General features: G+C 42.1%; 1 protein-coding gene, 1 long non-coding RNA gene and 1 other non-coding gene across 5 annotated transcripts in view; all 3 read right to left on the reverse strand.

Annotated features, from left to right (window-relative positions):
* Positions 1–1,021: 1,021 nt before the first annotated feature.
* On the reverse strand, positions 1,022–9,711 carry LOC126998351 (uncharacterized). The gene is made up of 2 exons (XR_007752788.1): positions 7,938–9,711; positions 1,022–1,281 (listed from the first exon to the last, which is right to left on the reverse strand). It is a non-coding gene; the product is annotated as an uncharacterized LOC126998351 (long non-coding RNA).
* Positions 9,712–9,722: 11 nt separating this feature from the next.
* Positions 9,723–27,217, reverse strand: part of LOC126998350 (uncharacterized) — a 27,039-nt gene continuing 9,544 nt past the window's right edge. The window contains exons 5-14 of one of the 3 annotated variants that reach the window (XM_050859860.1): positions 25,866–26,009; positions 24,810–24,926; positions 21,584–22,828; positions 21,096–21,284; positions 16,949–17,067; positions 15,576–15,725; positions 15,022–15,199; positions 14,275–14,454; positions 12,848–13,117; positions 9,723–11,963 (exon numbers count right to left, since the gene is read on the reverse strand). In XM_050859860.1, coding sequence (XP_050715817.1) covers positions 11,787–11,963; positions 12,848–13,117; positions 14,275–14,454; positions 15,022–15,199; positions 15,576–15,725; positions 16,949–17,067; positions 21,096–21,284; positions 21,584–22,828; positions 24,810–24,926; positions 25,866–26,009 — 2,769 coding nt within the window. In that variant the 3' untranslated portion in view covers positions 9,723–11,786. Of the gene's footprint in view, positions 11,964–12,847; positions 13,118–14,169; positions 14,455–15,021; positions 15,200–15,575; positions 15,726–16,948; positions 17,068–21,095; positions 21,285–21,583; positions 22,829–24,809; positions 24,927–25,865; positions 26,010–27,217 lie in introns of all 3 variants that reach the window. The other 2 variants (XM_050859859.1, XM_050859861.1) reach the window with 2 other exon arrangements.
* Trnav-cac (transfer RNA valine (anticodon CAC)) lies at positions 24,607–24,679 on the reverse strand. Its single transcript has one exon. It is a non-coding gene; the product is annotated as a tRNA-Val (tRNA).

The following is a 27,217-nucleotide window of genomic DNA, read 5'->3' on the forward strand; positions in this document are numbered from 1 at the left end:
GGATTCAGTGGTGCAAGTTTGTCCTAAATCAGTTGAAAAAAACTAATGTTAAAACCTGACCTGATCGAGAGAAACGGGTGTCATTTTCGGATTCAGTGGTGCAAGTTTGTCCTAAATCAGTTGAAAAAAACTAATGTTAACAACCCCCACTAGTTTTACAACCCCCACCAAATAGTATATATATAGTCTTTTTAAACAAAATGTATATCTGTTGCCTTTAAAGGGTTATTCAGGCTTTTGATTGGTTGGATTTCTCTCTCTCCTGGAGGAAGTTTATCAGTTGCGCATGCTCTTATGATACACGTTTCTATATTATTTGCCTTAGCTCAACTCTGATACAGGGTTGACAGTTTTGATTTATGCCTTTAGATTCAGCAGTAATTGTAGAACAATACATTTATATAAAATTGATAAAACAAAATATAGAAAATATTACTAGTAGGTTGAAAAATGATGGATAAATTGAGATATGGCCAGGTAAAGTTTTGAATGTGTAACATTCAAACGTAGCAGCAAAGTGATAAATCCTTTAATTTATTTGTAATGATTTTTTATATATAAAAAGATACATGTTTAGTCATATATTTTGATGTTCAGGCATAAAATATTCTGTCCATAAGGCTCCTGTTCCCCCCTGCCTCAGTTTGAGGCTGGGAATTAGCTCACAAAGGAGGGGTGTCATAGCTGCCAAGCTACTCATCTTCTCTTTGATGTTCTTGGATTTCTTCTTCCTCATGCTTTTTCTTGAATTTCGAGTGTGTAGTTGAGGGCTGTTGATTTTATTCAGAGATGTTGCAAGAGATTTACTTTGTTGTATCTAAAATTAGGGTGAAGGATGGTGATTCGGGAGACAAATTGGACTCTTGATGTTCCAGCAAACGTAACTTTTTGAAATCTTTTCCAGACTTTGAATGGAAGCTTTCATTTGCTTTCACATCACTCCAGTAAAAAAAAGTCCAACTGTTGTGCAATGTTCAACTATTTTTTACTTCTAGGAGTCTCCGGAGATAAAGTCAGTACACACCAGTCAAAAATTTTTATTAAAAAAAAAAAAGAAAAGGGAGTTCTTCGAACTCTTACATAATGGATGCTTACTAACTAGTACTAACTAGTCAACAAGTCTGATACACAGTATATCTCATCCCTTCATCAGAATGAATTTATTGAAGCAATCTTCATTGGTGATGGACATCCAGCGCCGAAGAAGTACTTTACCAGACCTCGGCACATGAAAATTTCTTTCAGAAGGGGACCTGTCTTGGCTGGCTGTTTCCCACCATCCTGTTCATAAGGAAAAATGTAAGGTCAGCATACATAAATTCTGCTATATATAATATAAACTTTACTAATATCTTCCACCTAAGAAGCCATATGAATTATATCTTCCACTTCATCAGCTAAAGTTCATCACAGCAACCCCACAAATCAGTGTTTTACACCAAAGAAATCAGTAGGGGTTCATGTCAGGACACCAGCCGTGTGCATCCCTCTAAGCATTTCAACATCCAGGTCCCCATCCCATCCAAAGTACTTCTAGGCAGGATCCATAAACTTGCCTAAGCCACAAGCTTTTTGGGGTAGGCCCTGGGCCTCCATTCAAAATTGTCTCTTACAGAAGCAACCCAGTGAGCAGACTCGAGTTCTGGGTAGTGCACCTCATTGCTGTACAGCTGGAGTTTACATTCACGGACTGTGCAGGGAATAGGCCCTGATTCAGTCTTAGTAGTGCCGATTCTAGCCCTAGTTAGTCTTCGTTCAGCCTGTGAACCAGAAAAAGCACAAATGGCAAAGATCTGAATCTTTGTCCAGGCATTGATAAATAGATAAGCTCATGCAACAGAGAAACTGATCTAGCCTGGAAATGGGGAAATGAACTGGTCTTGGCTCAGAAGAACTGAAGTTCCAGTGGCTTTGTATCATGCAGTGCCACTTCCAAAATCTTTAGTGACCTAGGATCACATTTTAGTCAAGAAAAAGGTTTAGAATTCTTAAGTTCTCAATAGATGGTCTTCATTGACTTTGGTCCCCAAGACAGCAAGACCCCACTTCTGCCTAGTATTTTGCCTATACAAAGGGTTGGAGAATTATGGGGCAAGGACAACATCCTGCTGGATCCCCTCCCCCATACACACACATTTTCACAGCACTCGGTCCTTGAGTACAATAGACCTTCAATCTTTGCAACAATCCCAAGGAATTAGAGGTGCCAGACTACACTATAATAATCAGACTCCATGAGACTGACATATGTGGCACGTGTTGTGGTGGTAACTATACATTATCCTAGTCTCGAAACCCAAGAAACTGGTTTAGCTTGGAAAGGGGTCAAACATTGACAGTGCTGGGTATTGAACACACACAGCCAGATATGGGAAGGCAGTTCCACTCGGTCGGCTAAAGAGGTACCCAACAGCTACACAGGTTTTGGGAGTCTTTCAGTGTTGGGCAAATCACTATATAAGCATCCCCTGTCAAAAAGGTGCTCCACCATTACACAAATGACCAAGATATCAACTAGTTGCCTCACAAGGTGTGGCACATTTGGCAGTATAATACTGTGGTGGTAGTTACACCTAATGGTACCTTTTCCTAGAGATATGGATGTCCAGTTCCCACTTGATTGGGAGGAATACTACCCAGTTGCCACAAGGCAGTCAAGACCGTGGCTACATTCCCTAGCTTTCAGCAGTTCCTCACCGATATTACAAATACCAGCTGCCTTTCCACCCCTCAACTTTGCCACAGCTTCTCTGACCTTTTCTCAAGAGGGTGGAGTTTCATTATCAGGTGGATCAGCATCCACTATTTGTAACCCAGAAGTTGGTATCTGCATACTCGCAGGGTCCAGTGTGTACATCCGCGCAAAGTACTCCACCTAATTAGCTCTGCCCATCTATGTCTGACATGGGGCAACCATTTGCTGTTCAGATTCAAGGGTAAATTGAATTGAAATGGTTCTTGATATCCTCATTAACCCTGACATCCCTCTCCTCAGGAGAGCTCTAATCCTATACGAGCCCTATAATTCCCAGCAAGCCTGGCAGTAGACTTCTCCATATTCTCCACTCCCCCCCCCCCTATAAATATAAACAAATAGGTGTCCGTTCTTAGATAAACTTTTAAAGCTTTAACATAAATATGAATGTCCTGTCACTGCTATTTGTAACCAGTTAATGTGATTTGTGCATTTATATAAGACAAATAAAGAAATCAACCTGAATAAATAATTCCTTGACCCATCACTGGCAGCTCTAGCTTGCCAGTAGGACTGTCCTGGAGAATTGAGTGAATGAGAAAATGTGCCAGGCATCAGAGGCCATATGGCAAGTGTGGTTGAAAGGGTCTTACAGTCTTCACCAAAAACATGTGACTGGCTAGAGAGCAGTTTCTTTGATAGATGAAAGTTCTTATGGAGTAGTAAATAGTTGAACATTAGGCCCAGAAATTTGCTAGAACAGTAATATATAGGGCTTCCATCATGAGAAAGAAGGTTTAACTGCTGTACATGATTTAGGAGAAATAGGATTTGGTAACAAATGAAAGCCATAATTAGTACCGTTGTAAAAATAGCAGATTCAAGGTGGTGATGGAGTACCGAGACAGAAGAGCCAGTGCCGAAGTGTTGTAACCTACGTAGAGGGAGGAGCATATGCCATTAGGTTAAGAACAGATGTCATTGACTGGAGCAAGGAACAAGATGGTGCTAAGGATGCTACCTTGAGGAACATCTTCAAATAAGAGGAAGAGGTGGAAAGGCAATTCGAACACACAAGGTACAAAAGGGAAGAAAGGACAAAGGAGATAGCCATGTTACTGATAAATACCAAGGGAGGATGATCAGTGTGTTATATGCCTTTCATGAACAATGAAGCTAGCCTGAACAAATTCTTGGAAAGCAAATGCTGTCAAAATATTGGTCTCCAGGTAAGCAAATGGAGCAGCAGTACTACATATTAATACAAATTGGGTAGGTAAGACTAATTATAGAACCTTCGACAAATTAACTATGCACTCCAATGGTTTACGTAAGCAGCTGGTCAACTAAATAGAACGAGTGAGGTTGCCAGCTTTGATAAGTTTGAGGGGGAAGAATAAAGGCTTCATGCCATAGAAAGGGAAAATCATTTGTCCAGGTTTCACTAAAAAGCTCCAGTAGAAAACCCATGGAAGCAGGGGGTAGATGTCGAAACATCGGATATGTCAAGGTCTTCACAGGTAAGGAGTCTAAAGAGTTCGGAAGATAAAAAAAAAAAATGGGTATTAAAGGATTTAGTAGATGAGAAAAGGGGATAGGGATGATTGGGGGGGGAGGGGGGGGTCATTTAATGTTACTAAATTGTGGTGGGAGGTGGGATCCGCCACTGATTTTGCTAGCCACCTGTAGTGGATCTGCATTTACAAGACTGGTGCAGGAGGGGGGGGGGGGGGTTGCCAGTTCGTATTCATATAGCTGAGCCTGATGGAGATCTTAAAGAGGAGACTGCCAGTTCACGTTTTTGGAGCATGATTCCTTTAAAATGGGCTGTAGACTTTTAGAAGGAAACGGAAGGTGGGAGATATATGGACATGTTGCATTTGCAGCTATAGCTGCTCCAAGCAACACGCTTATAAGCGGAGCTTTGGTGCAATCTAGGCTCCACTCAGAGACACTTGGAAGTAAAAAGTCCATGGGTCCAGAGGATACTTGAGAATTCAGTACAAACTAAGAAAAAGAAAAATGTTAGCATGTTGGCGACGGTGCAGGAAATTTATGGGTGTAAAGCTAAGTTAGAAAAGGAATGCAAGTCTACATATGGTCTATTGAAGCATCATCATGGCAGGTTCAGAAGTAGGATGGTAAAAGTGGGAGATGAAGATAGGAAAGTTATCAATATAAAGGGAATTTAACTAGAAACAATGTCAAGCTGCAGTATAGGAATAAATAAAGACAAGGATTTGGGTTTCGCATCAATCGGCAAGACTGTTAAAATTAGGGGTCAACAATTCACAACTTTTTAAGGGAGCTTTCTATATAGCTGGTTGGTTTATCACCGAATATGCCCACAGTGTATGGCGCTAGTAAAAAGTCCGCCAGAACTAAGAGGTCATAATTAGACGAGAAGGTTATGGAGCATGATGTTTGAATGAGAGGGCGAGAAGTTGCCTGAAAATTTATTCCAACTCTGTAAAATGAATAGTAGTTTTAATGTTGGAGAATTATGGGGTCTTAAGGTGCGCAATGTTACAGGAAGCAAAGTGAGGCGAGTGGATAATGTGCTTAATGGGGATTAGTATTTGTGGTTAGGTAAGGGTGTTTTATTGTAGGAAGATAACAGAGGTTCATAACTAAACTAAGGCGACTAAAGTCAAATCTATGGAAGCGTAATCCGCGCAAATTACATTAGGGATGGGCATTGCGGGATGTCAGGGAGGTGTGATAATGGTGGAAATGGAAGAGTGCAAGAGAGAAAAGGTAGGAGAATTAGAGCTGGGGAGAGGCAGGAAGAGGCTGGTGGGAGTGAATGGAAGAGACGAGGCGAGTGTCACGAGTGCTGCCGGGAAGTAAAGGGAGGGAAGGAGTTGGGAGGAGAAAATGGAGTGGATAGAATTAAGGGGAAGGGGGGGAGGGGAGGGGAAAGGAAGTTAAGAATTTGGGGAATGAGGTTCCGAATGAAGCTGTATCGTGGTGAGCGACTTCAGCAGCCTAGCATCGTTGCCGCGATACTGAACCCAGCTCATCCAAGACTGACGAGTGTCGGACTTCACACGCTTAACTCCACCGTTTTCTGAAACCATTTGGTAAGAAAAACTGAGGTCGTCTTCCTGATAATTTTCTGGATAGCATCATTCTGCAGCAATAATTCAAAAATTATACGAAAATGAGGGCTAGGAAGAGTAGCGCATACAGATAATGATACAAGGTAAGTCAGCAGGGGGGCAGAATGACTGACCATGAGAAGTGTGAAACTCACTGCACTTCATCATGGATGTTGATGTATAGCTGAAATTACCAACCTTCCCCTAGATGTGCTAATGTAGGTCATAGACGCCACGGCTATGTCCCGAGGCATCTCTACCCTCTATTTACACATTGGGGACGTATCCTATATATACAAACAAGAAAATTGTGCCGATTCAGTAGTCATGCTTAAAAGCATGACAACACGATGAAAAATAACTGAGCAGTAAGTCGAGTTGAAGGAAATAATGCGAGAAAATGTTAATTTGTTAATTTAGCCCTCGTTTTTGTAGGTTATACATTGTTGCATATTTATGCTAATATGATGAATTTTTCTTAGCATGCCGATTATTATTATTATCATTTTTATTATTATTATTACTATCATATGATGGTGTCAGGAAACTGGGAAGGAAAGAAGTGTGCGTAGTTAGTTTTTGGATAAACTGGACACAGTATCGTGGGCGCCGACCTGCAGGGCCTCGGAGCACACTAGGCATAGAACTAGGTATATAACATTTATAACTAGGCATATAATAAAGTTCATGCGCTCACAAATCTTTCTATAAAAAAAACTACCGTAGTACTGCCAAATCTTAAATAAAAACTGAAATGAACATTGTAGTATAAATATCCGAAACCTTAACTTAAATACCTATATTATATAATTCTATAATTCCTAACAAACTAAAAAATAACCATTCAATTTATTGTCGCCCTGGTTATTACTGCAGCCTCATTACCATTAAGAAATCAATTCCTACAGAAAGCCATTCGTGAGTATAGAGATACAAGCGGTATCATGGTAAATCTTAGGAATAGCAGCTCCTAGCGGGTGCGCGTTTAGGGCACGGTGTGGTGGTAATTACAACATTTCTTGCACATACGACGGGGTTTTGACAAGCGGACAGGCGTGTTTATGTCACAAGGGATGTATTTTTTCCGCGCGGGCTCTTCCCTTTCTTCACCCCGGAGCTCACAGTCTCATCGCCCATCGACTTGAAAGAAATCGTGAGGCCAGCGTGGAAAAATACACCTTGTGACAAACACACCTGTCCGCTTGTCAAAACCCTGTCGTACGTGCTAGAAATGTTGTTATTATCACCACACCGTGCCCTAAACGCGCATTCGCTAGGAGCCGCTATTCCTAAGATTTACCGACTTCATTACGATGTATCTGTGAAACAAATACATCGGAAAAGCATAGAAGTGGCCAGAACATCAATTATGCTGGTTAAACGATTCCAAATACCTGCCCACTCAAGGATAACTACTGAAATTTGTGGTTAAAAACACCAATAATACCTACCCACACAAGGAGAATAAATAACTTAAAATTTGACTGCCCACCCTTGGTTGCGTGCCGCTCTCCAAAACGCGCTGGCCAGCATATTAAAAATCTAAAGTAATTGGGCACTGGTCACACTTATTACTTGCACAACAAACGAAATTTCGAAACACTAGTATTAAAATTATCAAATGGAAGAAAACAGGAAACTACAATAAAGGCAATGAAGGCATTAAAGGAGTTAATACTATATCCCAACCTGACCTCATCCAAACCAATCTAACATGGATAATACCTACATTATTGCACCTTAAGTCGCCCGTCTTCAATAAAAAGTTAAGTTAGCCTTGATAATACATTGTAGCGTCGCCCAACACACACTCTCGACCCGCCCTCCGAGACGTAGGGCAGTAGGATAACGGCCACACATGAAGTTACGTAATTTAAAATTGAATTTGCAATGGGTATCGTACACACAACTGTAAATTACAGGTCGAAATAATTAAATTTAAAGAGAAATTTAACGAAACACCCCCACACAGAGCTCCCTTGAAACCGTACACTAATCTTTCCCTCACCATCTCCGGCTTATACTGCTATGCATTTTCCCCAGCCGTCACTGACACCGCCCTCCGCTGGTCACCCACCCAAGACGGCTGATCCCCTCACGTAATCCGCACAGTAAGCTCACTCCCTGTCCCGAATACTTACGGTCCTCCAACCGTTCATGCACGGAACAACGTAATCCCTGGGAAGATCCCTGCAGCACGGCGGGGAGCCATGCCCGTTCCCGACGCTCGGCTCCAGGTATGAGCGCGGTGGTGGTGATGGTCAGCGACAATGGTCCGAGTCCGACTCCTCGAGATTGTTCGACTGCTGCTTCGATGCTCAATTGTGGATACCAGTTCTACATTATCCTGTCACCATAGTCTCTTCCATGTGTAAAATGTATATAAAAGTTCATTAATGTGAATATTAGTAGTATATAAATAACGGCTAACAGCGTGTGACCTTAGTCAACCAATAGTAGATTACTTCTGGAGAGATTCGAACTGCATCTCGAACCTTCCTCAAAAATACAGAGTACCATAAATCTGCTCGTTGCCATTGCTTGTAAATTGCAAGTTCTTACTTGGCTCTTACTAAAATTTCACATGACCTGTTATTTGACACACGGATTACCGATGCAATCACAAGCGAGAATAATTAATAATAACAACTATTAAAGTGATAAGTAAATGAAGTAATATATAAATGATAGTTTAATAGCAGTGATTGACCGATGAAGTGAAAAATTCTTACCTGTCTTTTGCACAGTAACAAAGCCTACACCCACCCACCACACCCACACCCACACACATACCCCTCCCCCGGCTGTAAAGAAGTATAATTTTTGAGGAAATATGGACCCCCCCCCCCCAAAAAAAAAAAAAAAAAGCAAGCCTAAACATCGTTGTTGCGTTATCACTTCATTATCAAAATAAACATTTCATAGGATATAATCACAGAACACCTTCAACGAGGAACGATGCTTGTTCAGACAGCTTTGGAAAACTTTGTAGAAATAATTAGGTACAAATATTTAAGTGACCACTCCCCAGAAATAACTGTGCTTGTGTTCTACTTTCTTTTCAAGGAGTGGATTATACATAGACTATTTTTACGTATTTATTCCAAGTCTGCCTCCTTCCATTCATTGAAAAACGGTTACCTTAAAAGGTGGCGACTGTGCACAAAGGTCCACCTGTTCGCACATCCTAGCTCTGTAGAGTTAATTACACAGGCAGGGCATTCACCTCCCCAAAGAAACTAAACATCCGGACAGGCCTTCAGGAGAGGAGCAACAGTATTTCTTATGCTCTAGCAGTCTTGCCCACACTAAGGGTAGGCCCAGGCCCAAACCTCAGCCTCCTGTATCTTGAAAGCTACGACCCTCCAAACTTTTACATGTAGTGGAACACACACACACACACACACACACACACACACACACACACACACACATATATCATTGCATATTTACGCTTTTCCTAGATAATATACTTTTTGAAAGCTATGACACATAATAACATCTGTAGATATTATAACATGTACAAATTATGATATGTTACGTAGAAACTTATATGCTTATATACACTCAGTTACATTCTGTGAATCTACCGTAACACCTGCAAAAGCGCTGTCGCCTCACCTGCTCGGTCACAAACCTTAAAAGGTTCACAAATGCTTAAATCAAAGCAGTGGAGAAAACTGTGGTCCGGGGGTAACAACAGTTACTGGATGGAGGGCGTTAAGGTATTTGGTGGCGTATTATTGTATATTAGGTGATCATATTTCATAAAGCCTTTACTTTGGTGAAGTAACAATGCTTCTACTAGGGCTGACTTTTGGCAAAGGTTTGGTTGGTGTTCTTTTTCTAGTTGCATTATTTCCTAAAAAAAAAAAAAAAAAAAAAAAAAAAAATCCGTATAGCCAGAGAGAGAGAGAGAGAGAGAGAGAGAGAGAGAGAATGTGTGTGTGTGTGTGTGTGTGTGTGTGTGTGTGTGTGTGTGTTTACCTTCTCTACACCTTATTTCGTATTATGATGCTGCCCTCTACCAAAATTTACCTTGAAGATCTCCCATCAACACCGGAGTAGTTCAGCATGCTCTCTAAGGATAAGTTCTTTTTACTTTCCACAGAAAACTACATCCACATGACACGCATCATTTCCTCAAAATTTTGCTTAAAAACTTGTGCTAAATTATAGTGATGAATAATCAGACAACACCGGAGGCCCTGTCTGGGGACGAGAAATAGCCGCGGGTGGAACCTTGCTTCTGGTGACAACCTAAAGTGCTATCTAATAGCTCTTCCAACTTATCTGCAACATGCAAGGTTTTCGCTTTTATTTCCATTCTGTGAAACACCATCTCTCCTCCTCTAAACCTCACCTTCACCCCTCAACCGAAACGCAGCTCTGAGGCTACTGAGAGTAATTTCTATTCTGTGCACTCCTACCTCCTCTATCCTAAATTTCAGAATAAGGTTAGATGATGCGTCTGTGTACGCAACGATATCATTTGTTCTCGTGCCACAAACCTCGATTCTTAAGATTTTTTCACCATCTCTCCGCAAATAGCACTTCCGTAGCCTTTGATCCAACACTCTCCAGTAAAACCTTGCCTTCTATTCCTTTATTCTCCGGTAGTGTTCTTTTTTTATCATTGGCTTCCTACATTATTATTATTATTATTATTATTATTATTATTATTATTATTATTATTATTATTATTATTATTATTATTATTATTATTATTATTATTATTATTATTATTATCATCATCATCATCATCATCATCATCATCATCATCATCATCATCATCATCATCATCATCATCATCATCATCATCATCATCATCATCATCATCATCATCATCATCATATTATTATTATTATTATTATTATTGTTATTATTATTATTATCATTATCAAGTGCATTCTATTTACAGTGCTTCTTACCCAAGGTTTCATAACGTCAATATATCTGGCGCACGTACGCCGCCCTGGTTATTGTGCCTAGTTTGAAATCCTTGAGCCCGGGTTAGCTAACCAAGCTCTTCATCTTCCCTTTCGGACTTGTCGAAAGATAGGTACCTGGGGAAACCTGAGAAAGTAATCTGTGGTAACCCGGGTGTTACACTGGCCCTGTGTCCCGGGATAGCGAGTTCTTACCGCTCCACAGTCTCAATGGCCAACGCGACGGAGATGACCACTGCGGCCACGAGTAATCATAGCGTATGCCGCCAACTTTACCGTTACGTATCAATCATCAATCAGTTGGGGTATGCGTCGGCGGGGGTGGGGGTGGGGGGTCGCCTTGCCCACCCTACGATGCCAACCCCCGGGGTCCCTTCCATTAAGTTCTCCCGCACACAGTTGGCACACGCGATGAAATATGATATTCTGTTGAGTACATTATTTCAATTGTTGCAGACCCTGGCACTGTCATGTCACGTGCATAGGTACATCAGATGTGATAGTAATGCAGTATATTTGAAATATTTACGAGATCGTGCCATCACTACTGCGCTCCTTTACCTTGCCGCTTGCATGGAGACTAACGACCCCTAACTCTTTACCTTTGAACCAACCACGCCCTCCATGCCATCATTACATAAACCTCTCCTTCACACTGCCACTAACACCGCAATCTTCGGTGGCAAGTATTTAATAGCTGTTAGTCCGAGACCAATAAGAGCCTCCAACTCCCCACACTATCTGCCAGATGTCGGTGGAGAATTGTGTTTGTGTCTGGTGCTTCATAAATCCGTGAATCACAAAGTTCGAAACTTAGCAGGTGAAGCAGCAATGCTTTTGTTGATGATTGTACAAACTTTTAGATTTGCAAACAGCCAGGCCTGTAACCTAGAGGTACCACAGGGTCAATCACCTCCTCGGGAAGATTCGTGGCCCTGGAAACTAATGCATTGCCTTTTTTTGGTCATTTCTGTCCCCTAAACCTAGTTGTAGTCCTGCATGATGCACAATGACGCCATCACTACGTATCAAACATGCCCTTCACACCAGGCTCTCAGGGGTAGACGTAGACGGCTTCTTGGTGGAAGGCACGTGCTGTAGACTCTCTCTTTTCCCTCGGCAACTTCCCAAGGTCCTTTCTGTGCCCTGTTGCCTCTTTTCCCTGGCGTCCATGGCTGCTTTCTGCATGAATGAGGCTGCCAAAGCGACTTTAGATATCTGAAATATTGTGTGGATTATATTTGATAGCAGAATGGTTCAAAGAATTTTCTAATTTTACACTTAAATTGTCACTAAAGTATTTTACCATCTCATAAAATTCATCAGCCACGTTACAATTACTTAACTAATTTAAAACTCATCAACTCCCCTCCTCATACTGACAGTCTTGCCTCTTTATCTTCTATCGATATTTTCATGCTGACTGTTCTTCTGAACTTGCTAACTGCAACCCTCCCCCCCCTCCAGCGCCCCCGCTGCACTCGACTTTCTACTCTAGCTCATCCCTATACTGTCCAAACTCCTTATGCAAGAGTTAACCAGCATCTTCACTCTTTCATCCCTTACACTTATCACTTACACTTCGTCTGTATTTCCTCCTGCCTATGACTTGACCTCTTTCAAGAAGAATGTATCAAGACGCCTCTCCACCCGAAATTGACCTCTCTTTTGGCCACTCTTTACTTTTATCTGTTGTGGGAGCAGCAAGTAGCGAGCTTTTTTTTCTACACTTTTTGTTGCCCTTGAGCTGTCTCCTTTGTTGTAAAAAAATCGCCAAGCGCTGCTTCGAAAAAAAGGTTGAGTCAACAAGGAGATTGTCAAATTCGGTGAGTGAGGTGTCGATCCTTCCCTCTTGAAAGAGCTTGAAGTTGCAGGAAGGAGGAAATACAGACGAAGGAAGGCTGTTTCAGGGATTAAATAAAGGCTCACAAAGTGGTGCTGATGTAAAAGAAAATGATGATCAGTAATTATGTGTGGTCAGAAGAGAGTAGGTAGATTAGTAAACTCGGATTATGGGTAATTAAGTTCACAATGGTATATATACATACATATCAATACATCAAATACATTTAAAAAAAAGACACAAACATCATAGGACTTACCTGGGAAAATGACTGGGATTTAGGGATTCTTTCCAAGTTGCTAGAGATCTCTTGTGTTCTCTTTATATTGGTGTGTGGGGTGGTGAGGGTGGTGGCGGGGTTACTGCTCGTGGGAAGCTGGCTTGGTTGTTCCTTGCTGGGGGAGTAGAGGCTGTTGTGGGATGTGTGGGCTGTGTTGGCCAATGAGTGGCTTCTGCTAACCTGGTAAGGGGCACTGAAGTCCTTGAAGTGGCCGCGGTCATCTCCCTTGAAGGAACCACCCACCATGCTCTGATGACGTAAAAATGAGGTGACAGACTGACCAAAAAAAACTAATGCTGAACCCACAAAAGAATGCATTATTTACATTAAAAAGTAATGAGTGAAGGAACAGTCCAGACGGGAAAATTCTACATAGACTGAAGAGGCCTGCTTTTAGATTTAGAAAGGAAAGATAAGTGATGAACTGCAACAATGATCCAGTTTTGACAGAGATGATTTCTAATACTTCAAACAAATTTCCATTCATATTTTTTTTTTGTGAGAGGTTGATGAGTTAGTGTATAGTAAAACAGATGTTACTAAAAATGGACTATAATGTTTGGAATATATATATATATATATATATATATATATATATATATATATATATATATATATATATATATATGTATATTTTTTTTTTCTTTTTTACTGACAAATTGAAAAAAATGAGTTATATGACTCCAGGCTATCAAAGTTCAGTCCTCGTTAAAATACAGGTAAACCACCGATTTACTGACTCTCGATTCCAAAGCCTTATGGCATAAAGCAGTTTGTTGGACCAGCCGAAGTCACAGAATAATTATCCATCAAAGACCTCTGAACCCCTAATCCTACATACCCTGTGTGCTAGTAGTTTAAGATAAACATGGAGCATGAGCAACTTAAAGATCCAAATCTTTGTCCTGCACAAGCACAAGCTTGGCGCGTGATTAGAACATTTAAATGTCACAAAGCTCATGGCTTGAGCAAGTCGATGGATCCTGCCACGAGTTACTTAGGATGGGAAAGGAGCCTGTAGGACACTTGCTCAGAGGAATCCCCAGAGATGGCAGCATAGGGTGGGCAAGGCAACGTGAGTATTCCCCAGTTGAATAATTAAAAGGAGGTGCAAAGCTTCAACTGCTGGTAAATCGGTGGCCTATAACCTTTATAAGAAAAAAATATCAACTAAGATTTTTTTTTTAAACTAAAACCATGAATTCCCTTGGGATCGTAATGTTTCAGTGATATGCACTAACCTATTACAGGATTTCAGTTTATGTGCAACTAAGCTATATCAGAATGCCTTGATATTTTACCCTCAATTGGAAAACAAATTCCTTCTGCTGCCCCCTTTCGAGCTCAGGAAATGTTCCCTCAGTAAAGCTTCTGCACTTTGAGAAGGCGGCTTGTGGGTGTCTTACTGCCTCATAGGATCCCCCACTGCACTTCAGTAGCTGCTGCACCAGGTCTGGCAGGTCCACTGAACTCCTCGAATCTCGCTGCAGTTGCTGGAGGAGGTCCATCACGCGTTGCACGTTGGGCTTGTTCTTTTGAGTGTCTCCCTTCTCAGAATGGGGTAAATTTGGGCCCTCAGATTTCAGCTTGGGGTGGAATATTGGTGGAAAAATTGGGAGAATTTAGTTCTGTTCACCTTGATTTTGTCAATAAGCTAGATTAAATTTGTAAGAAGTGATTTATGTAAAAAAGTACACACTATATACATTCCTTTCTCATTGTACATTGTTAGACTAATTAATGATAATGAGCCACCATCCTCTCACAAAAAAATTCACACCTTCTGCCATCTTTGTCCTCACACTTTTATCAGTAACTTTTTGGTGTCCATTCCCTCTTTATCCTCTATTTTCTACAAGCACTTTTCAGTGACCTTGATTTATATAGCCTGAATAATTCTTTGCGTTGGATTTTGCACAACTGCTACAAGAAAATGTATGTACAAAAATTGTCAAATGTCAAAATCATATGAGTGTCCAAATATAAAATTTGTCATTGGTAAAAGATAAATGTGATGAATGGACGAGGTTTGGCTTTATTTCCCTTTTGTAGATTGAAATTATGGTGAAGTTAAAGGCATTAAATTTATTGAAGTTATTATGTATTTCATCAGTAAGCAATAAATGACTGAAATTTCTGGAAATCTTCATTACCTTAGCTGTCTCCTCCGGCCGCTCACCATCAAAGTTGCCACGAACCACCCGTGCCCGAAGGTCCCCTCCCGTCCTCATTCCCACTGGCTGGCTCTGGGGCGCCTCATCCTCTGGGGCAGGGAGAAGCGGGGCTGGGGAGTCAGCCTGAGTCCTCTGGGAGCCCGTTGTGCCGAGCTTTCTGTTTTAGGACCGTCAATGTAGTGAGACAAAAACACATGAAAAGTTATGACACCATGATGTTGCTTTCGAGGTAGTGACGGAGGAAAGGTCAGTTTGAGGGTCAATTATGGAAACATGTGGGATTGAGAAGTATGCTAATTGTGCTTATAGGTTAAAAATATATTGTAATTATTATAAAACTAAAGTCGAACATAGGGATAACTAAAGTAACAAATTTCAGTACATACTTCTGTTATACAAGAAATAAACATATAAACGAAATATACGAACAAAAGTTATAAACAAATAATAAAACTGAAATAGCTTGCGCATTGTTATCATTTGAGTTGTGTATCAAAGACTGACATGCGATGCGTATGTGTTTTAAACTCTACCTGACTCTGTCAAAAGCCTGTGCGTTAGGGGGAGAACAGTGCCTGGATGAGGTGCTCTGGCCCACCCCTGCCCCTGCCTGCCGCCCTACACTCCTTTCTCTTACTAGAGGACCTGAGGCAGAATCAAGCTCGCTGCCTCCTTCTGAATCACTGGTAAAGGAAAATAAAGGTAAAAGAAAATGGACAAATCTGAAAACAAATGTAATCACAAAATATACCAACGAAAATCAAACTGTGATATCATAATAATAATAATAATAATAATAATAATAATAATAATAATAATAATAATAATAAGGGTGATGACAATTATGATGACCATACTACATAAATAATAACACGTGTAAAAACAATAAACAGGGAACCGTGAGTGAGCGGAAAGGAAAGAGAGAAAGATGACGGTCACTGACGATGTAAAGGCGAGGTGGCTGAGTCACAGAGGCAGGGTTGGAAAAATGAAAGAAATCATGATTAAAAAAAAGTTGATTTATTTGATTTTTTTTCTTGCATTTATCATTATTTGGTTAACACTGAGTATTTGTTTAACTTTTATGAGGACACTTCCATGTAAGAAACTTTGCCAATGTCAAGTGAAACCATAGTTAGTGTTTCTACGTTACCCAAAATGAGTTTTCACTTGAAAATCATAAGTAGAAAAGCACTGATAGTTTAATGAGATCTGGCAAGTTAAAATAAGTAGCTCATAAATACAGAGAAACAGAAGAGGGACCTCAATTAATATGTAGTCAAATTTGGATCACATTAATGATAAATTAGACTCAGTCATGTTCCTGTGCATTCAAAAAGGAATTACCGGTATGTTCATTAAGCTTCATGATTACATTTATTGTTATTATCAACAACTAGACATTACTTTCCTTTTTATGATTTTTAGTATTTGTCTTGTAAGAGAAGGCAATCATTCAGTGGTGCCTGACTTGCTACTGGACCAGTACCGTACACGGTCAGTACAGGACCAGTAGGCTACAGAACAAGCAGACTTGATGCTTGTCCTGTACAGTTGGATCATTACATTTTCTTCCTTCTACCGTATATATATATATATATATATATATATATATATATATATATATATATATATATATATATATATATATATATATATATATATATATATATATATATATATATATATATATATATATAAATATATATATATATTTATATATATATATATATATATATATATATATATATATATACAGTATATTACATTTTGATTCAGATCATGATTTTTACTCTGATTTAAATCACATAATTCAAATAATCTGATTTAAATCAAAATAACCTTGCACATGCAGAGGTAAATCTTCAGTCCCGACGGGGGAGACAAGTGAGTGCCTCGAACTCACCTGTTGGAGTCTTTCTGCCCCGAGAGTGTCCTGCCGGTGGTGGTGGTGCGCGTCTCCTTGGACGAGTGACGTTTGCTCCACGGCGTGCCCATCACTGACTCCCACACGGACTCCCACACCTGCTTGGACATACTACATACATTCATACATACATACTGTTGGGCCCCAGATGAGCCGATAACAATAACAAGTGAAACTACAGTAACTGACCAGAAATAAACAAGAAGGTAGAGAGCGAGGGAAAGAAAAAGAAACGAGGCGAAGGCAAGGCAAACGTACACCAGGCATCAACAGAACCAGGCAGCCCATAACCCGTAAGGGGAAGACAAACAAGGGACAAAGAGAGAACAGACAATGATCTGTTCATGAACATTTACCAGGGTGGAAGCATACACGGCCAGTGGGAGTGTTTAGAAAAGTGAAATAGGTGTGGCGACAAATGTTAAAAACAAATAACGAAGCAGAAAACTGAAAGTGGATGTGTTTTCAGAGATTATTATGAATAGCAGAAAAGTAAATAACATGGGTAGTCGGGCCAATGTGCGTCGATAAGAAATACAGGCAATTGGCAATGTGGACAAATAGGCATGACAAGTGTTATTAGCCCGGCCCCAAGGCAAAGAGGTGTCGGGTAGAACTAGGTGATTTTAGCAAAACTTTGCCCGCTCCCTCGGCAAGCAGAAGCAGACTCAACCAGTCCAGATGGCTGTGTTGATTATCTTAAGAATCAAGATGGAAAACCATTGCTTGTAGTATGATTTGTTCTTGTGTGAGTTTCGTAGGTTAAAGGTAACAATTTTGATTGCGTATCTTTGTTATATTAATATGACTGTGACGCCGTTGTATGTCTTGTCCACTGCTAACGTGCCATAATTATTGTTCTTTGGTACTGAGATGTAGGATGTTGAGTGGAGTGTTATTTTCATTAGTTTGAAATAAATTTAAGAAAGGTTTTCTCCCCAGACCAGGTCTCCATAACAACTTGAACTCGGATCACGTTACCAAGAATACGACATGATATGATTGTTTAGAGCTTGATAATATAAGTTTTTAGCGTCAGTATCCAACGATTAAGGAAGGGATAACAAAAGTGGCCCTAAAGGGAAGGAACGCAAAACTACATTGGTCATCTGAATTTTAAACACATTCGGGGAGGGTACTGGCTGTGGATCACGAGTTCAGAGGGTGATCAGACCATAGTAAATTACACACACACACACACACACACACACACACACACACACACACACACACACACACACACACACACACACACACACACACACACACACACACACACACACACACACACACACACACACACACACACACACACACACACACACACACACACACTCTCTCTCTCTCTCTCTCTCTCTCTCTCTCTCTCTCTCTCTCTCTCTCTCTCTCTCTCTCTCTCTCTCTCTCTCTATATATATATATATATATATATATATATATTGGGAAACCATGATCGCAGGCCCATCCAGAAAGTCGGAACTAAGGACCGGATCCTATCTAAAGGGCGGTTCACCCCAAGGAGTCTAGAGGTAATTGGTTGGGGGTATACGCTAAAGCTGCGCGTGGCCTCGGTACGCATCTCCGTCACATTGGCCAACGAGCCTGTGGCAGGAAACAACCAAGGCACTCCAAGATACTCCAAGACACAAGATCAATGTGACATCCGGATTACCACAATTTACCTTCTCCAGGTTTACCCAGATACCCATGCATCGACCATCTTGAAAGAAAGGATGGACAGCTGGGTTGGCTGCGCGCCGACTGCCTGGGCCATTCGAACCGACACCCCCGGATTCATAGCTAGGCGTGCTAAACACTTCACCACGTAGGGAGAATAAAGATCGGCAATTCTTCCTGTGTAGTAGAATAATCAGAAATAATAGAACATATGAAGACGAGCGTTGTGCGCATGCGTTGGGGGGGGGCAACATATTGTACTGCGTCCGGCCGCCTTAACGACCGATGAGTCTAGAGCCTAAAGTCTACGTAGAACGCGTGGTGCAGCGACATGCAAGTGATTGAGTCATGCACACGACATTACGCGGGCCACCGCCGCATGCTTACGGCGCTGTCTCCAGATATTCTAGCGTGTCCAGATATTCTTCTACACTTACACCAACAAAAGCAAAGCTATTGACAGGAATGATGATCTTAAACTCCAATACGGCAGAGGGCAGCACAGCCGCTCCGCTTCTCTTCGATCTGTTACTTAGAACCGCTTGAACATCATGTCGTCATACGTGACTTTTAATTCTGGTAAGTTTCGCCAAGAAGAAAAAATCCAGCCTTGGAGCACTTATTCCCATTTTGCCAGACGGTAAGGCAGTGCAGAGCAAGTTTGTGTTGGGCTGATAGAACAGACGAAAAACGACAGACGACTTGGTCGATTGGCGTAGGTTATTTCATTCTCCGTTTGGAAGCAAGGCGTTGATGTTCTTTCAGCTACATGGACTGTCTACTTGTTTATTAAGTAATTGTTTGGAACCAAGGTCTTAAATTTAATTTACTGTTTATTACTAATGTTTATCTGAAAAAAAAAAGACACGCCCTTGTTCTTAACATTAATTAAGCGAGTTAAACATTTCTATAGCGGAGAGAACACCAACAGCCTGGACACGGAGGCGAGGTGACCTGCGTCCTGTAACATCTGAGTAAACTGAGAAATTATTCCACGAAAGCAAAACACAAAGTTTACTAATGTTACCTAATTGATCACTGATAAATACTTACGCATGGATGAGTCATTAGGTAAGAAGTGTTAGTAGCACAAAAACTGTGCTTGATCGGCGTCGCATGACCCTCCAACACCCCCCAACAATTTATATTATGCAACTAGGGGTCTAAAATGGTGAATGCTGAAAAGTAAAGATGGCGCCACTATAAACACTTGCCTCCGCCATAATGGGTTGGGGCTGACCATCAGGCCCTACTATGAAGGCCTACCCGCGCCACAGGCAAAGACGTTAAAAAAAAAAAAATATATATATATATATATATATATATATATATATATATATATATATATATATATATATATATATATATATATATAATGTTGTAGGGTTCATCAGGGCTAACATATGTTATTTTACAATGTCATGTCTACAATGCATGGGTAAGCCAGGAAAACAACTTGAAGAGAGCAACAACAACAACAAGATGGACAATCTGTTGATCGGCGTCTGCGACGCCGATAAAAAGAATTATTAAAAACTGAAAATGCGCAGCAACTTGCAGCAGCCGGTCAAGTCTTCTCTTGTTTGCTCGTCTATTCCAATAACGCAATGCTAACTACTCTGCACTTCCTTACCCTCTGGCATCTTGAGAAAATAAAATGGTGTCGAACCCCAAGGCTGGAGTTTCTTTTATTGCCATATATAGAGCAATTATTGTATATTGATATTACAATAATAATAATATGCTACACATAACTATCCCTCATATTAATGGAAGCAAATGTTGATACTGGAAAAAATGCCCATGACTTATTCAATTACTCTACAGCTGCACGTTTTCTCAGCTGATAATTTTCAACAGGGGGCGTTTCTGTGATGGCATCAAAGCTTTATCACGGGGAAACACACCCACGAACACACGGTATGAACCATTTGAAACTTCATTCTCAATCTTGTCATATCTTAATAATCTTGTATATTACCGGAGTATAGCTGCACATATGACAATACATGTCGCATAATGCTGTATACATTACAGTATGTTCATTAAATATGAACACGAAGGAAACCCCCCATAGTGTAGTGATAAGTCCAACGAAACACTTCTAAACTGACCAGGGAAACCACACAGATTCGTCAGGATTTCCATGTGAGAGAGAGAGAGAGAGAGAGAGAGAAATATATATATATATATATATATATATATATATATATATATATATATATATATATATATATATATATATATAAATATATATATATATATATATATATATATATATATATATACATACAGACAGACAGACAGACGGACGGACAGACGGACATACATACAAGCATATTTACTGCACATACATCATTCACGGCGTGCTCAACAAATGGAAATCACTCAATCTTCTACTAAACTTTCATTTGCTTTTCCGTTGTAAATTTGGTTTTCGTTGCTTTACCTTTTTCTTCATGTCGAACCCGATAAAGATGAAGGCTCCTTGCAGACCGTTGAAGACCGTGAAGACGTACCAGCAGGCGGGCAGGTCGGCGAAGGCGGCGATGAACCCGGTGACCCAGGACACCCCCTGGATCACGGCCAGCTTCACGTACAGCACCAGACGCAGCCGCTCCTTCTTGCTCCTTCGATTCTGTGAAGTGTGAAGGAAAAGCAAAGAGGAGTGAGTGTAACCCGTCACACACACACACACACACACACGCACACACAGACAGACAGACAAGCAGACACACACAAACACACGCACAGACAGACAAGCAGACACACATACACAGACAGACAAGCAAACACACACACACACACACACATACACACGCACAGACAGACAAGCAGACACACACGCACAGACAGACAAGCAGACACACACACACACGCACAGACAGACAAGCACACACACACACACACACACACACACACTGACGAGACACCGACCTGGACAACCTCCTTCGGGGCTCCCTTGTGCATGATTTTGACGGTTTTCTCCTTGGTTCCCTTGACACTTTGGGAGCGCCTGTTGGCGAATTTGGCTGCCTTCATCTGTTTATAGATGCCCCGGGCAGTCACCAAGAACAGCAAGGTATTTTCCAGCACGATGGCACCCTGGGGAAGCAGGAAGAATGTTGCTAGGCCGTAGCTGTTGTTGATCCAGCAGAGGTTCGTGGCGTATTGCGGGCGGTACTCGGGCAGGAAACCTACGTAGTCGCAGATGAGGGCAAGAGTGACCACCAGAGTAGGGACGCCCCAGGCGTAGAGGGAGTAGAGGGCGTAGGTGTGATACCCGGCCGAGTCCCCGCGGTAGACCTGACTGGTGAAGGTGCGGCACACGTCCACGCTCATCACGCTCATCCAGCAGAAGGACGCCAGCCAAAAAAAGTGGAGTGACGCGGAAATAAAGACACAGAAGCCGTGGTGTTCAGTGGCTCTGATCCCCGTCAGGAAGATGAGGTAGGCCAGAAAGAGGCAGCAACTAAGAGAGAACAGGTTCTTTCCCGGCAGGTTCCTGTGGCGGGGTACCAGGATGTAGATAACGATGTGTAACGCCAAGCCCAATAGTGAGACGACCATGGTGACGAGGGTGAGCAGCTGGTGGAGCGTCGTGAAGCTCCTCACGTATTCGTCGTTGTCACTGCATATCAGTACATTCCCGTCGCTGAGCATCTCGTACTCTCCCTGCTCGTACACCTTGTTCGTGGCGTTGACGTGCATAGAACCGTCAGAACGTGGCGTGAACTCGTCCATGGACAATTTGATCTTGCGACAGGAATCATATAACAGCGTTGAATTCTCTAGAACAGCAAAGACCTCGGGATCCCTGACGCAGAAACCGTTGCTTAATTTGTAGAGCTGACCGCAGAACACCTTCCTGCAAGCGAGGTGGATGGGGTCCCAGAGCTCGTCTTGGGCATCGCAGGAGGAGTTTCGGAAATCCATGAGCACTGAAAACACAGGAGGGAGATTGATCTTCCTTATGGAGATGGCGGAGGAGCACATGTTGGGGTCATTAGGGTCCAGGCACTGAAAATTTCCCATGGACATGTTGACAAAGTTGCATCTGGCGCAGTGTGGGTTCTTGTAGAGCGTGACGCTGGTGTCGGTTGTGTGCAGCACCATCTGGGAGTAGCGGCGGCACTTCTCCACGTCCAGGGGGTCAGGCCACAGCGGGTCACAGTGCCGCACCTGCCGGACCAGACCAAGGAGAGGGTCAGTGTTGGGGGGGGGGGGAGAGAGAGAGAGAGAGAGAGAGAGAGAGAGAGAGAGAGAGAGAGAGAGAGTGTGTGTGTGTGTGTGTGTGTGTGTGTGTGAGTGTGTGTGTGTGTGTGTGTGTGTGTGTGTAGCCCCGGCCAGGCTGTCTCCCATGATGGATGGCCTCCGGGTGTGTGTGACGCGGGGCCTCGTAATGAAGTAAGGTCATTCACTAATGAGATAAATCCACACGCCTTTTTAAACCATTATATTATCCTATATCTACATGCTACTCTTTTAGGTGCACAAATGGAAAACACAACTAAAACGCAAAGAAAAAAAAACGCTAATTACTTCATTACAAACCATTAAGAGTTACTTTGGGATCATATACAACTAATGAGGTGGATCGTCAGGGTACTTAATATGAAAATCCAAGTATATTTATTAGTGCTTGTAATGTACTTCACACATTTTTCCTTCCTATCATAAGAAGTATCGACAAATAATAATGATGAACTTGATGTAAAATAAGAGAAAAATAAGTTATTATTATTATTATTATTATTATTATTATTATTATTATATTCATTTGCATGCATTCCACTAGGAAAGTAAAAAAATTTCCACTCTCAAAATGAAGCACCACCTTAGTTGATGTGGTGTCCTACGACTTGTGAAGGACCACACCCTCGACCACACGCGCACTTATTCAGTTTGTATTTACCCGATGCCGCCTCACCTCCTGAGTGTTCGGTTGCTCTAACGTTATCTTAAGCTATGTAAATTAGTTATCTTAAGTGTGTGTGTGTGTGAGAGAGAGAGAGAGAGAGAGAGAGAGAGAGAATCATTCTTGAAAGATGAATAAAAGAATGATAGCATCAACTTGCAAACACACACACACACACACACACACACACACACACACACACACACACCGCTCCGGTAGCTCAATCGGCTAGAGCGCTGCACTGCAAGGCTTCCCGGCCAAACAGGCGGCGGTTCGAGCCCCGCTCAGGCCGGATTCTTTCCATTGACTAAGAGTGATTACTGTCCCCCCTTGAACAAGGGGGATGGGGTGTGTGGTGTGTGAGATCCTGGCAGTACCCAGAGATCGACAATAATGAGCACTTGCTCAAGTCGTGAGGGTACCTGCTGGCGAAAGTGAGTCAAACTCGTGATCAGGCAGTGGTGAATCACACACACACACACACACACACACACACACACCCTGGCGGCGAGTCAGATGCTTGGCAGAAGGAAACTACGTGTTGGGTGATTGCCAAAGTGACGGAATAGAAACATTAACTGAGAAAAAAGACGAATGCATTAATTTATTCTAGATTCTCCCGCGTCACCCTATCACCACTTACCTTGTATCCTCTCTCAGGGTGTGCGTACGTGGGGGGGGGGATGCAGAAGTGCGCTACATATACCAAAACACCGACCTTTTATTGACATGATCCACGCCCTCACCCGCCTACCTTCCTGCCTTTTAGCTCACTCGCCCTCAACACCGACACTTAACACACGCCTGGCTTTACTCCTCCAGTATCTTACGAGCCTGGGAAGGTTTGCAGCTTAGTGGCCCTGAATTCTGTGATGTACCATTCTCGCCATGCCCGCCACAACACATCCCTTCCACGCAAGGCATCTCCAGCATCGTAAAGTAATCCGTGTATCTTAATTATAAGGGCGTTGTGTGCCATGCCGTGACTATATTATTATAGTTACTGATACCGATTCATTAATTAAGTACATAAAAATAAAACTGTTTCCGCCCGGGATCGAACCGGGGACCTTGCGCGTGTGAGGCGCACGTGATAACCACTACACTACGGAAACACATGAAAATGTAACCGTCATGATAATATATATGTGTGTGTGTGTGTGTGTGTGTGTGTGTGTGTGCTATAAGGGAAGGAAATAAAAGCGCGGGTGGCTTGGCAAAAGAAGACACACAGCAGCACTTCACCTGTTCCCTGCAGTGAGGTCTTTTGTGGAAGCGTGGCTCACACACAGCCTTGGGGTACAGACACAGCCGCCCGCCGTACTTCTCCACAAAATCCAGAGGCTTGTTGAACTCCGCCACCTGCCACGGGAGAGAGAGAAGAGGGAGGTGAGGGTGAAGGTGACGGCATGGGCAGCTAACCCCAAACGTAGCGGCCACCACAAGAATAAAGAAAAGAAAATGAGCGAAAACTAGAGTATGTAGGACGACGCCAGCTGTAAAGAGCTAGCAGATCGGCTTCATATTGCTCCATATTCTGTGGCAGGCTGTAGGCTACTGTTTTGCCGAGCGGTAACTTCCGTCATCACCAGTCATTTTAACTATACAAGACTATCAATGACCAGAAAACGTTTCAGGGTGGGAAGATAATACGACTGTATATATGTAGAATGTACATCATTAAAACACAGCCTTCTAGTTAATTTCTCTAGCCTGCAGCTTACAAATATATTATCAAATCACTACATCGTCTTCTAAACGCAATTATAGCCATTAATTTCTCAAGGGGAGTCTCCGGAAGGCGGCAGAGGCAAGGGTAGAAAGAAGGGACGGAGTATACACAGGACAGGTTACGAATATATTTAGTCACAACATCGTCTTCCAATTCCAAGGAAAGTTATAGCCAACCAATTCTCAAGGGGAGCCAAGAAAAAAACAGAAGGGAGGGTAGAAAGGAAGGCGGAGCACACGCAAGACATATTCAGTTAATTCTTCATACAGATCTCCGACACCTAGGTCGGTATTATAAGACACTTTCGCTTCTCACATCAGCTATTTCTAAAGGCCAAAGAGGGGGTTAGTCAGGTTCTAATGAGTGTTTCTTTGGGTTCACTGTACAGAAGAAGGGTCAAACTACCACCAGGGTCATAAAACTACTCCTGGAAATGCCCACAACTCCTGCGAAAGCCTTGTCAGATATGTGTTCTTGAGAGGCGAAATGTCTTATAATACGACACACACAATCACACACACCTGCCTTCACCAACCTCTCGTGCTCGCCCCTTAAGTCCCTTCCCTTACCTGCAGCGAACAGTGATGGATCTCCCTGTAGGCGTGTAGTCGCTCGTCCTCTTCACTTTCGTAGACAAAACGCTGTAACTGAAGGCTTCCGGGTTTGTAGGTCGCCTTTCGCATGAACTCCTTCATTGTAAACTCCTTCAGTATCTGGTGTGATGCGGGGAGAAGACAGGGAAGCCGTTTTCACGATTCTATGTTGACGGGGAGTTTTTTTTTCTCTCTCTTTATAATCTTGGTGTAGAGGGCAGGTCGTGTGGGGGGAAAGGGCGATAGAGGGAGGAGGAGGAGGAGGTAAAGGATTTTGTGAAATGGAGGCTTGGAAAGGATTATGTTATTTTTTAATGAGAAAGAAGCTGGGGCGGATCCAGAAAATCAGTTTGGGGGGGCCCGCGGGTAAAATTTCATAAGTTAGCGACAGCCTCAAAACAGTGAAGACCAATGGATAGTGATGGCGGTTCTTTGCTTAAAATCCGCAGCTCCCGAGCAATCAACGTATATGTGACAAATGAATTTTTCTTGTATCTATATATGAAGTGCAATCAATATTTAAGCTGGCAAGCAATAACAAGAAACAATTGAAATTGTACATCCGACCAGTAAAAAGGCAGATCTGAACAGGTAGAAATCATCGCCATACGAGCATTCGAAGAAAACTAAACGTTTATTTCGATATGTATAGCAGCAAGGGTGATCATAATACAGGTCATATATAAATTACAAACCTAACCTTTACAAAAAAGAGCTAATATGTAAAATTAGACACAGCTGAAGATAAAAAGGAATTCTTATAGGGCTTCTTTTACATGGGATTGAGGTAACACTTCGAAGTGCCGAATGATGATAGTGACCTGCACTAAAATTCACTTTCTGCTTCCATGTGAGGAATGAGGTCACAAAGATTTTTTCCTAGGCCTTTAAATCTTGCTCTATAATATTCAATATACGATTCCGTAACTTAAATACTGAAAATAAATAAAGAAAATCCTGAGTTCTCCAGAAATGCAACAGAAAGGTACCAGTTTTCGTTTTGACTCTCTCTGAAAGTGGACATTTTAGCAGAAGGGGGGGGGTGGTTGTCCGACACCCCCGGCCCCTCCCCCCCCTGGGTACGGCGTACTACGGCCCTGTACGAGTATATAGATTGTTAGATGAGTGCGGGCCCCATAAGAGCGCGGGGCCCTGGGCACGTGCCCGTTGTGCCCTGGCCCTGCAGGAGAGTGAAAAATTACATCAGGCACCGAAAAAATTTAAATCTTGCCTGAGCATCCCGTCCACCTCCGCATAGTAAAGCCCAAGGAACCATAGAGGAGGAATTTTTTAAAGTTTGGAGGACAGCGTCCAGAGCTATCTAGCGG

The sequence above is a fragment of the Eriocheir sinensis genome, chromosome 14, assembly GCF_024679095.1.
Source record: "Eriocheir sinensis breed Jianghai 21 chromosome 14, ASM2467909v1, whole genome shotgun sequence".
NCBI classification, from domain to species: domain Eukaryota; kingdom Metazoa; phylum Arthropoda; class Malacostraca; order Decapoda; family Varunidae; genus Eriocheir; species Eriocheir sinensis.